Here is a 13,395-nt window from a genome sequence, read left to right as displayed (position 1 = left end):
CTACTGAGAGTGTCTGTGCAACAACCAGCACTTGAATTTTCCCTACAGTAAGAAACATTCCACTAAGCTGACTAGGCACAGCAGCATGATAAATAACATTAATTACATTTCTTAGATGATTCTTATTACAGTTTGGGAATAATAAAAATTTCTGCTGGTGCTGATCCAACAACAAACAAGGATTTCCATTTAGTCTTTCAATATATTTTAAGCTATGTCCTTACATAGCTTCCAGCCTGAACACCAAGCATAAAATTCTAGTCCCAGCTCTGCCACAGGCACCTCAGTGCATTTCTTCAGGCTTCCAATGTACAGCCCACAGATGGGACAAATGTCGGTTACCCACTTAACAATGGTGTCAATGGTTCTGCCAGAGAAGCTGTGGCACTGCATCAGTGCAGATAAGAAATCACTGAAGGTGCTCCAACATGGGCAGCTTGGCCCAGGGAGGCTGGGGAGCCTCCATTCAGAAGGAACTCAAAACCTGGCTGGTGCAGTCTTGTCAGTCTGGTCTTGCTGACCCTGCTTGAGAAGGCAGCTGATGATCTCAAGAAGTCTCTTCCAGTCTAAACAATTCTGTGATTATTTCTATATTAGAATTCTTAATTTTTAGAAGTTTTGGGGGAAAAAAATCCCACAACACAAAACAATGTGTTTTTCACTCAGAAGCTCTGCCAATTTTGTCATGGGGCAGATGCCTCCTCCCAAAGTTCTATGAGAGCAGTAAATTCTTTCCCCTGTTATTTAAGAATACAATAATGTTTTGTGCAATGCTATAAGAAATATAATGAGCTACAATAGAAAAGTAGTCCCAAAAAGAAAAATCACTAAATGAAAGTTTATAGCTAGAGCTTTCTCTCTCCTTCCCCTCAAGGAACTGGTGTTAACAATAAAAAAAGAAATACTTTAGTAGAAAGGAAGCTTAGCTCATTTGTAGGTAAAATGATTCCCCCTTTTCCAATTTAATACCATTGCCAATATTACTGTTGTCATCTTCAGCTGACACTGGGGAGAGGGAGAGAAAGAAAATCTTACAGGAGGAAAACACAAAAGATCACTTTATCCCCATACCCAGAAAGGTATGCATACACAATGGAAAAAGCAGGAGTACTAGGTGTTGGCATCTTACTGCAGGGGTTCCATACTGTTGTCTCCTCATCACTAAAGTTCGAAACCTTCTTGGTGTTTCTCATGAGCACCTCCTCAGAGCACTGACTCTTTCTTCTTCACAAAGCAGCCACTGACTCCAGTTCCCCTCTCAAGCAGCCACCCCACTCTTTTACAGCATCTTCTCATTGCTTACAGCTGTGGCCTGTTAAAGCCAGGTTGTTCCTAATCTTTGATAATTGGCCCAGCTGCAGCTCCTTAGGGGTAAGACTACTTTCTACACTAGATTTTCTAATATTCTATCCCCCTACAACTAGGTGTAAAGAGTGGTATAAAACATTATATGTACCATGTTCCAAGCCCCTCCTGCATTAGATCAGATGCTCCTTCCCAAGAGAATACCTCCAGAGACATCTGACCCCATAGAAGAACTGGAATCAGTTATGATTTCATAAGAGTTGATTGCTTTTTGAAACACAGAACACAGCTGGTTATGCTGGAGATGCATTGGACTCCACTGGATCATTCCTGGGTTGGTTTCCTAGACATGCAACTGTTGTCACTGCAGGTTTAAATGAGGAAACAAAGCTCCTGCAGCTCTATGTAGAGGTATTTCTCTAAAGGAAGGAAATGCAAGCTTAGACCACCTACAGTTCTTGATCCTTATCCTACAGTTAAGGCTTGCAATTACTAAGCTAAAAAGAGAAAATAAAAGCCAGGAAAAAATACCTTCAAATGCTCAAGTTTTTTTATCTGCTGTGTCATGGGCTTTGGCTATTAAAATGTAAGAAAAGAAGAGGGATGAAAGCAGGAGACATTATGTAGCAGCAACTGAAAATTATATAAGAAAGATGTGTATAAAACTCAACACACTTATCCTAGTGTCTACTCCTAATTTATGGAGGAACAATGGTACAAAACCTCCCATAGTTTGAGCTCTCCTTTCAGACTCCAGACAATAAAACAACTACTTACAAACTGTGCTGAATAATTTTTGAAAGTCTTTGATGGGACTTGCAAAAGTATTATATTATCTCTTACATACTTAATAGCACTTGAAAATTGTTGCCTTTTTTATAACAATGAAATTTTCAGATCAGAGGGTAAAATTTCAGAACTGCAGAAAGTTCCAGTGTAGTCTGTGTGACCCTCACATGATCCATTATTCTGCAGCTGGGGAGCCCCCATTAAATACAAGGAATCCAACACTTCTGATATTGATTCTGATGGATTTTGAATGCACAAAGGCAGGCAACATTCCTGCCAGGGTATCAGAGATGTGCACACAAGGAGAGGAGCACTGCTCTTACCACATACAGCTGTTTCCAGAGCACGGCCCATTCCTGCAGCGTCGCTGTGACTTCAGTCACCACTGAATCTTCAAGAGGAACAACTGTTTCATATTGCCTGTAAAAAACAGGGGGGAAATTAGGAAATGTACCCTGGAAAAAGTAGGAAAAGAAATGTGACAGTTAAAAGTGCAGTAATTTGTAGAATTCCAGAACTTGAATTTGTTCAACATAAGGAGAATATCTTAAGGGGATCATTTTGTCTGTTGTAAAACTGAAGCAACTCCAGAGTCACAGCCACTGTTCCTCCATTATATTCCACAAGATTAAACTTATGTCAGGCATTTCCTGGTTACCTGTTCAAAAGACATCATTTCATTCTAATCAAGGTCAATGAAAAGTTTTCATTACTACAGCATGTTAAATTAACTTGCCTGTAAAGTGGGGTCCTTCACAAATTTTTCCCCCTTTCAACAATGTTAGGCAGTAACAAAACCACCCAAAACACCTGCTGTCTACTAACATGTCCTATCCAGAAAGCATTTTCAACATTGCAGATGAAATTTGAGGGATCTATCCTCTAATCAAAAGAATAAAACTTGTTCCTTTGTGCTAAACCATTAAAGGAGAACTACGAGTGGCTTGGACCAAAAGGGACTTCAAAGCTCATGTCATTCCACCCCCTGCCATGGGCAGGGACACCTTCCACTGTCCCAGTTGCTCCAAACCCCACCCAGCCTGGCCTTCAACACTTCCAGGGATGGGGCAGCCCCCACTTCCCTGGACAAACTATGCCAAGGTTTCACTATCCACAGCCTAAAATGTCTTCCTTAAATGTAAACCCATCATCCCCTGTCTGACTCCTCCAGACCCCGCCATGGCCCTCTCCCCATCACCTTCCAAGCTCCCTTTAGCTGCTGAAAGGGCACAAGCAGCTCTGTGCAGTGTTCTCTCCTCTCCAGCCCCACCTCTCCCAGCCTGTCCCCACAGCAGGGCTGCTCCAGCCCTGGGGACAGTCCCTGTAAGTCTCTAGGGACGTCTGGGGAGGGCAGGGGCAGTGAGCAGGGCTGTGTGGTGTTAGTGAACACCACCTGCCAGCTTCAACACATGCTCTGTTACTTCATAAGTGCTAAAAATGGCACTTGAAATATATTCTGAAACAAAGAATTTTCAAACAAAACCTGAAATAACCATGCCCCTCTGGTTCAGAACTGCATTACATTCTGTTGTGTCAATTGGTGCACGAGGCTTTGATACCTTTAAACAGCATATCAGCTTTCCTAGTAAGTACCTGAACTGGTTGCCCTTCACAAACTCTAAACTAACATCAAGGACTAATTAACTCCACATCTCAGGGAACTGCTCCTTCCCCTAAGGGCAGTACACATTAGGAGTGGTTATTCTATGCAATATATAGCATTTTATTACACCCCAAAATGATGAAGCATCACTACTGCAGCTGCCCTTACTGAGGCCCTTTGGGAACAAGTCTACAATTCAAGACAACCAGAAGTCACCTGTTTTTCTACAGGTAGTTCACTAGGAGCCATTTAATACATTTTATCTTCCCCATTTAATTTGTTGCCTTAGGTCACTGTCTGAAACACTGCAATTATAAATCTCCCCACAGCAGCCTTTATCTGGGATATGCAAGTAAAAGCAGCAGTGAAAACACAAGATATTGATTTCAGGAGTCTCAGTCAATCTCACAGGAAACTTTTCAGATCCAGAGCCCCCAGTCATTAACTTCCCTGACATGACATTTCCAGCAGTGTTGTTATTCCCATTAACTGAAACAAACCCACTGCCAGCAGCACATGAATGCAAACACAGAGAAGGGCAGAAGCTTTCAGCAGTGCACTTCAGTCACTCTTTGGGTGAGGTGGGAGGGCTGGATCCTTTGGAAAACATTCAAGGTAACACAGGTACAACTCTGAAAATCTGAAGGTAAATGAGATGGGCTGTCTACTGACTGGTGCCTCCATAACAAAGAGGGAAATAAAGTATTCTGCCAGTGAGAGAACAAGCAGAAATGGAAGAATATAACTAGAGTTCTTTGAATGCATGTGTTTCAGATGAAACCTCTAAAGTTACAATATTATGAGCCAAAGCAAACAAGAGTAACCATCAGACCTGATTCTTGCTATATTAAAAACAAACAAGCCACCTCCCAACTCTGTAGAATTACTTTTAATTTTCAAGCCCTCATACACAAAAAAAAATACTAATGAACTAAAATATCTCTGTAAATTTCAATAATTATTTCTTTGTTTCCCTTCTAGATAAAAAGCACTGTAGCTTCTTAAAAAGAAAGAAAAATACTCACCCTCTGTTACTGACAATTGCCTTTTTTAAGTGAATGTAATTTGCAGGAAAAATCCCCTGCAAGAGAAAAAATTCAGTCCATTAGAAAAATACATTTGCAGTTTTCAGCATTGGTAACCTAAGCCACAATAAATAACTGCCAATATATCTATTAAGAACCCCTACAAACAACCATTGTGTCAAAGCTGCCAGTCACAACTCTACATTCAGATTAGTAACAATTGACTCTGAATCTGTCTTAGACCAGGACACCAGACTGGACTAAACCCCCACCTGGGAAGACCAGAAAAGTGGCTCCCCTGCAGTTTGCAGCACAGCACCTGCAGCTCCCAGAGCAGGCTGATGCTGACTGGGGGTGACACAGACAGAGGCTTAAAAAGACAAATTAAACAACAACTAAAATCCCACCATCAAATTTGCATTGAACCCCCAAGGACAGAAGTATTCTATTACTTGCATACCCTGGAGCTGTCGGTTTTTCTCCCTTCCCAAGGAAAAGCTGCTCAAACCCACTTGGGACACCTCCAGCTATTTGTCTTTTGCTGTTCCCACGAGGGCTGGACTCTGACCTTGCCTGTGCCAGTGTGCTCTTGTGTGTTGAGATGTGGGGAAAAGGGAATTTAATCCAACCTTTTCCCAGTGTTCCACACTCTCCCTAAAGGACACAGCCCTGAATCCTAACAGCAAAGTCTGTCAGTGTGTAAGAACAGCAACGTGCACTTCAGTGGGAAATACAGAAGCAGCATTGGAAAGCTTTGGATTAAAAACAGCTGACAGCCTCTGACAAAAATGTCAGCAATCAAGTGTGGGCTTTCACTTTTTAGAGTTTTAAAACCATACAATTTCAAAAGAAAAATTTTTAGGGTGAGGGGCGAGGCAGGTTGAAAGGAATATTAAGTAAATGAGATTCCAAATGCTAAGGAAAATTCCTTCTTGTTCATAGGCAAGACTAAAATTATAGAAGGAAAAAACCTGAATCTAAGAGGAATGGATTCATCAGGAAAACGGTAAACGTGCTTGCTTTCAGCCACATGAAAATCCAGGAAGAAAAGAAATGCCACTTCACTTCCTTGTTTGGTTCACTTCTGGTTAATGCTGCTTATTTCTGGTACCTAAGAAACCAGGGAAGGTTCTCCTATCAAAACTGAACACATACACAAGCAGAAGTACCAACACACACAATGACTGCAGGCATTTCATTAAAGGAGTATTGCAGCCATGTCAATGTAATACAGGTAATTTTATAGTCCATAATACATAGGTATTAGGTAAACATGAGGAATCTTTAAATACAAGCAATATTTAAACCAACTGAAAAAAAATAAAGTGAAGATCATATAGAGGCACCTATTGGCATGTTTGGATACAAACATTTAAAAAAAATTAGATGTCCTCACAATCATACCAAAACAGTCAAAAAAGTTCTCCAAGAGCAAAAACAATGGGAAAAAATGGCAAATAACCAAATGAAATGGTTAAACTGCAAAAATCTGAGATCACCCCCAACAACTTAGAAGATCCTTTTTCAATGGACTTTTTTCAAAGTTGTCTTAGATTAATAATTCAATTTATTAAATGTGTTCTTTAAAATGCTGCATTTAAGCAATGCAATATCACCCACCTCTGCTTTTCTTAGGGGAGTAGGGTGGAGAGGATCAACCTGGATCAGATTTATAAATGTTGAAAAAAATTACATGTTCCATGTCAGGAAGATCAGAAATGATCCTTTGAGTGACTAATGAGTATCACTCAATTTAAAAAGAAATCCAATCCTCCCACATGAAAAAAGTTAGAGAAGAAAAATGAAAAGTTTACTGGATTGCAACAGTAAAATAGATTTAATCTGCCATTAAATTAACAAATGTATTATGCTTACCTTGACACTTGGCTTCTTAATGGAAACACCTCTGTACCAACCTGAAACCAGATAAAACACATTATAATATTTGTGGCACTGCTGTTTTTACACAGAAGCAAACTGACTACAACTATGCAGTTACTGAGATCATCTAAAAAACCAGCTGTGCCTCACATAGGTAAAATTTTTACAATATTTTTTATTAGGGCTTTTTGTAAAAATTACTTTTATTTTCCTCTGCAATAATGACAAACCCTTAACAACCAGCAATGCTCTTGTTTCTTCCCATCAGGAATAAAAGCAGATTAGCTGGTTCTCATACTAATAATCCTTAGTCACTGTGGCAAAGATTCACTCAGCACTCAGGGAAGAGCCTGCACAGAACACTTTTCTTCCAGGCTGGCACATGAGTCTTGTTGCAGTGCTTATCTTGACAAAATCTCCAGACTTCAGAAACCTGTAAAAGCCATTATCATACATTTCTGATGTGCTTTAAACAAATATAAATTCTTTGCATGAGTCTAGTCTTACATGTGCCTGAGTAGAGAACAGGCTTTAGGATCTAATTTACACATCCCATTATAATTCTTGTATTCCCCATCAGGAAACAGCTCCAGACAGGACAATCAATGAGCAGTAAAACACAAAGCTGCTTAAGTGCAGGTTGAACAGAAAAACTCGGTTCCTGCTGCTCCTCACAGGTGACAGTGGTGTCACTGCAGGACTCAGCTGGGAACAGAGGGGCTGAAAACCTCCCCCAGATAAGGAGTGGAAAAGCAGCACATTCTGCAGCTGGAACAGCCCCAGGCCTGCAGGGACAGTGGTGCCTGTCTGGGGAGGGGCCCTGGCCCCCCTGGCCACCCCAAATTCCTGGGCAAACCTGGCCAAGGTCAGCCCCCAGGTGTGATCAGAGCTGCAGCCAGTGCCAGCCAGGCACAGCCTCACCTGCCCACAGCCAACACTTCACTCAGCTAAATCCCATAAAAAGTGCTCCCATTTTCCCACTGACTTCTACTTCCTGTCTTTTGCCCTCCCTTATTTTAAATTGCACTGGCAGAACCTGCCAGAAATTTGCTATGGAGAATAGACAAGAACAGAACAAAGTAACTGGGTATTTTGTCTCTCTTAGAAAAATGACTTCAGATTTGGCTGAGTTATAAAAACAGTCTCATGAGAGGATCAGATGTGGGGAAGAAGGCCTTGAATTTGCTTTAAAGACAGCCTGATAGTCTTGAATTTTTGTTTTGTTTTAAAAAGGGAATCTAAGTCAATATGAAATAAAATAACTGATGAATTCAAGACAATTGCAAACCTTAGTACAGAAAAAATGCAAAAGTTAAAATCCATCTTTTTCATTACACAAATTTCTCATGAAGATAGGACATAACACAAAGATTTGCTGTCCTATGAAATCATTGTTTATATTTTAAAAATAAACTATTGTTGTTTTGAATTCATTTTAGTTGATCAAACTTCAGGGCAATCATATCAATATAAACATAAATGCACAAACAACACATAGAGATCCTTAACATGAGTGATTTCTAGAACTCCACACAACTGTGCCCACACCTGCTTTTGAGCAACAGATGCTGCATATTTTTAAGGTCACAGAAAAAATAAATGCATTTATCCTGTGATTCACTGTTACTAATATTAAATACAGTCTGGACCTCAGAAATAACCAGACATTTAAGCTCTAAGGCAAACAGAATGACAAGCTTCTTGGTAAATGGGGAAAAAAAGTGGTTTTATCCAAGTTTGTGAACAGACCTGTAAAAAACCAAAACGCAGTAAAGGGGGTGACCATCAATAATCTAGATCTGCAGGGTAGTAAACAAAAACCTAGCTAATTTCTGAAGCTTTTGTTCTTCATTCCAAACCAAGTTTTCAAAGTTTACAAGCTCTGTGTTTACACAGTTGTGAAAACCAGGCAAGGAAGGACCCTGAGAAATCACCCAGTTCATCCAAGCCATGTCTCCCAATCTCTCCTCACATTCAGTCTGATGCAAACAGCATCCAACCATTTATTATCAGGGCTGCACTCCTTGTCTGTGGAAAATGATCCACACATCTGTAAAACCCAGATTCCAAGGTATTTCTGCACCAGATTCCAATGAAACTCTATTTCTACCACTCCACAAAGACCCATTTGAAAGCAGTGGTGTTGCACAGGCAATTTTTTAGAAGAAATTTCTTTTACAGATCAACACTGGCCAGTAAAACTGCAAGTAATGTGAAATTTTGGTATAGTACTTGGAAATCTGGCATATTTATGTCAAGTGGAGATGGCAAATCCTCACTGGACAACCTATTTCAGTGGCTCAGACAACATACACTCCCCTTACAACCTGAACTTTCTTTGGTTTATTGAAATATTGGACTTGTTTTTTCTTTTGGGCATCATGGAAATATTTTGTTGACTTCCGTCTTGTAGTTTTCTTCATATATTTGAGAAGCTGCTAAATTTCCTTTAATCTTATAAATCGTGCTCTCCAGATCTTACCTGTTCTTTTATTTTTATCTTTTTTAATGTAGTACAATGTTTTTTAAGTCACTTCTCTCTATTTTGAGTTTTCTTCAACTCTGTGCAAGCAAGAGACAGTCATGGAGCTCAGCAGAAGCTGAAAGCCCCACACTGTAAAATGCACAACTCATTCTGTACCACAAAATAAAAGCTATGGGAAAAGGCACAATGCTTTTTTAAAGGCACATTTAGAAAATTGCATCTGCATTACATTATTCCCTAAAAAGAACTAAACCTGCATTCTGGAATCAGCCTTAAACACATTAATTTTGATGTACTCATTTATCTTAAAGAGCATTTGTTTTGGAAGATTTAATGACAATAGTCATCAGGCCAAGGCAGCTGCTTCCCCTAATTGTGACCTCAACTTGCACTCCCTGGTCAGACACAACACTGACCAACAGCTTTGGGTGTCACTGCAAATAATAACCGCTAATATTTCAGAGTTATGGCATTTAGTGACACACGGTCTTCAGAGGGCACTGACTGCACAGAAATGGTGAAGATGGGATTTCACATCAAGAAGCAGAAAATACAGCTATAAAGTGATGAGAATTTTGTGAATAAATGAATGTGAAACAATGATCATGCCTGCAGTGAGGTTGGGTGGGGACATAGCTGAGATGGCTGACCTGGATCAGCCAAAGGGATATTCCACACCACACACTCATTTGGCACAAGAAAACCAAGAATTAGCCATTCTAAAACTACCTGTACCTGTGGAAATCCAGTGGGGAACTTGAAGCCACATTAGAGAATCTGCAAACTGTTGGACAAAGACTGAAAACTCCTCTTTCCAAAGGTGTGACACATTCAGGAGTCTCAGCAATAGTGCAGCCCTAGTTAAGTTGCAAAAGTAGCTCTGGGGCAGTCCTGCACACCTCAACCTCTTCATTTCAGTGACTGGAAGAGCTACCAGTGATTTTTTGATCTTTACTAGAAAGTGTGTTGAATGAAACTGGATATTCTCTCTAAAAGCCATCACATAACCTTTTTCAGATTTCCACTTAAACCACAAGAGGTCTGTCACATGGAAACAGCTCATCCTTTAGAGGACTCAGTAACAAAAAAGCAAAAGGATCCTAATTGAAAGATATTGATCTACTTTTCAGAAAAATAATGCTCAAGTATCAGAGTTAAGTAAAGAATCATGAGCTGCAGACAGTAGGAAAAAAGAAATTCTGCATGTAATTTCTTGACAAACAAAATTCTGAAAATAAATTATGTAAGTATTTATGGTAAATCCCAAAGCTAAAATTTGTTCTTAAATAAAGTACTGCTAGTAGAATCTGCTACAGGAACTCAAGCATTCTTTGTCCTACAAAAAATAAATGTACTTGGCAGTAATGTGAGTAACCCTCACACCTGGAGCAAAGTTGTCTTTTGCATATACAAGCCAATAAACAATTGCTTTTACCTTGTTATCTGCATGTGCACTGCTCTGCAGGGCTGAAGGCACCCAAAGTGGCCCAGGAGAGGGACAGGAGCAGTGCTCAGCCAAAGCTTCCCAAATCCCAGAGCACTCTGTCCCGAGCTGGCTGCTCTGCACACGCCAGGCAGGAGCAGCAGCCGCTGAATCCCTGGCCCAGCCTGCAGCACGTCAGGGGCAGCCTGGGGCCAGCAGAGCCACAGGACAGGCTGAGAACGCTGCCAGGGCTGCACTGTTACTGTGCCAGAACAAAGAGAGATGGAATGTGTTTTACTGTGGCTGTCAGAAAGTGCTCCTGGGCTCTGAAAGGCAACTTTCAATAACTGAGCAAGATCTGCTGCAGCAGAGAGGCTTCACTTCCATGGGCACATTCCACAAAATGCAAAGAGGGAAAAAAGAATGAAAAGGAGGGGAAAAACCAACAGGAAAACGGATATCTCACTGGAGACATCTTCCTCAGGCCACACAAATGACTGGGAAGGAGTCACTTTGGCCCAGGCAGTCATAGGTGAGCTCCTGCCTCAGATGGGAGGAAACCTGGCGGGCTCCCACAGCACTGACAGCCTGGAGGGGGACTCCTCCCTCATCTCTATGGAAGCATGGCAAAGGCATCACTTCTCAATCACATTGAATTCATCAAGAATTTTTTTAAGACCCTAACTGCAAGTTATATCTGCTGCTTAAGTGTTCCAAATACCAGAAACACTTATTTTGACCATGCCATCACTGCTGGAATAACTTTAAATATATTTTCTGCATGGTTTAAAAATACAATTAATAATGTACACACATGAAAACCATGTAGATAAATATTTGTATGGCTAGCAGAATTTGCATGGGTAAGATAATATTCTTTTAACTGGTGCTTCAGGCATCAGCTGGCGTTTCCATTCTTCAGTGAATATACAAAATTCTCAAGGTAATAATTACAGTTACTGAAGTTATAGCATTTTTAATCTAAAGAAAATTGCCCTCTAGCAATAAAAACAAATGGACAAAACAGACATTTTAAATTTAGTCTGAATGCCTCTAGTTCCTGACAGCCACTGCCTGTGGCAGGGCAATGACCATGTGACTGGAAAGACACAGTGCTCTTCAGAATGCACAGTGCAAATGAGTATTTCAAACAAGGAGTGTGCTCATACTTTGCCACTTGACAAAAGAAAACTCCATCTTTCAGCATTTCCAGTGCCACACTAATGCCCCTCTGGCATTAGTGCAGCAGAGCAGAGAGCTCCACTTGGTGTTTCAGTTCTCCCTCAGTGCCAAGATCACAGCAGAAGGGCTCAGAGAGGGGGAAAGCTGTGAATGACAAGCACAGGTCCAAGTGGTGTCTTGATGAACATTTCTAACATTTGAGTAAGACCAGTGGAGGATGTGAGGGTCCTTTGTGAAAGCAGTAATACAAAACCTCCCTGGTAACACCTTGTGCCTTACAGCTGGTGTGTGTTTGATGGAACCACAGGTGGAGCCTTTGGCAGCTGCAGAGGAGAGGCAGGTACCAGGTCCATGAGTTTATTTACTGGAATAGTGGGCAGTGGGAGGCCTTTGTCAGACTTAGGAAGGGGTAAAATCCAGTGATTTACATATTTGTGGTTTGGTATGAAGGCACACAGAGGAGCAGGCACACAAATTTGGGGAAATCCAAAAGTTCCAATTTCAAGCATGTAAACAAGATCCAAACTAAAAAAATTACCTCTATTTCACTCTATTTCATTTAAAAAACACACACATTAAAAAACCACAATACTTTTTAACATGTTATCAGTTGGTAGTTATATTTATGTTTATTAACCTTAGATATAAAAACATGTATATGGGTGTGTGTATGCACCTCAATTTGTTTCTTTACTCTGCAAATATCTATAAAACTTAGCTGCAGTGGTACCCAGAATCTTGAAATAGGAAATTCCCTCCTCTTTCATTCAATTGCTCTAAAAGCAGGGACTGCTTCTTACACCAATCACTACAGAAGAGCACTTGCTCTTTTATAATACAAATACAGTTATTCAGTAAGTTATTATGATTAAAAATAAGCACATTCACAAGTACAGCTACTCTTTGAATCTTTGTCAGCCTTGAATTCTCCGCTGAGTCTCTGAAATCATAGCTCACATCACTAAAAGTTTTTGTGCATGTGAATCTTTTCAACCCAGACAGAAAAATCCCTTCTGCAGACAATTATGCATAAACTATTCAAGAAGTGAAGCTGAAACAGCAGTGGATCTCCTGTGACTCTCACAGCAGTGACCCTTATTTTGTGTGGGTTAACATTATTTTATCCAGTCTGTCTACACAAAAGAATCCCCAGCAAAGACAGCAGAAGTAGAGGACCCTGTTAAACAACCACTTAGACAAGAATGCTTAAAAAGCAACTGCTTTTTTTTCCTCTTTTAAGAGTCTGCTTTGCACATTTAGTGTGCTTTTTTGCATAATTCACACATGCAAGAGCTGCAGCACAGACCATCTGAATATTCAGATGAGTTTCATAGTGTGGAGTTCCAGATGTTATTATCAAAATTAATCTATCTTTTTATACACAAAGTCCATGGTAAAGGCACCTCAACCAAAATGACAGGATGGAGGGCTTCAAATGCAAAACCAAAAAAATTCTGTACAAACCATCTTCCATCCAGCAAAACCCTGTCTGAGACCTCCTTTCTCAGCAATTTGAAGACTGGCATGAATTGCTTTTAAGGAATCATTATCAAAACTACCAGCAAAGGAAATATTCAAAGCCTAATTATTTTAACACTGTAAAGACAAGCTGGATTATCCACTTGCTTTTCCATAAAAAACCTGCTCCTTGGAGATCATGCTTTTATTTCCCAGTTTTAAAAATTTCCCAGACATGGCTGGA

The 13,395-nt window shown here is 40.3% G+C and overlaps 1 protein-coding gene across 6 annotated transcripts in view; it reads right to left on the bottom strand.

Annotated features, from left to right (window-relative positions):
• DOCK3 (dedicator of cytokinesis 3) overlaps positions 1 to 13,395 on the bottom strand; it is a 185,773-nt gene that overhangs the window by 151,920 nt on the left and 20,458 nt on the right. For all 6 annotated transcript variants that reach the window (XM_054281259.1, XM_054281253.1, XM_054281254.1 and 3 more), the window contains exons 3-5: positions 6,598 to 6,638; positions 4,723 to 4,778; positions 2,418 to 2,514 (exon numbers count right to left, since the gene is read on the bottom strand). In XM_054281259.1, coding sequence (XP_054137234.1) covers positions 2,418 to 2,514; positions 4,723 to 4,778; positions 6,598 to 6,638 — 194 coding nt within the window. The remainder of the gene's footprint in view (positions 1 to 2,417; positions 2,515 to 4,722; positions 4,779 to 6,597; positions 6,639 to 13,395) is intronic.

This window comes from Melozone crissalis, unplaced genomic scaffold, assembly GCF_028551555.1.
Source record: "Melozone crissalis strain CALT ecotype California unplaced genomic scaffold, PUWL_Pcris_2 ptg000029l_1, whole genome shotgun sequence".
Lineage (NCBI taxonomy): Eukaryota > Metazoa > Chordata > Aves > Passeriformes > Passerellidae > Melozone > Melozone crissalis.
This window is presented reverse-complemented; position numbering and strand designations above follow the sequence as displayed.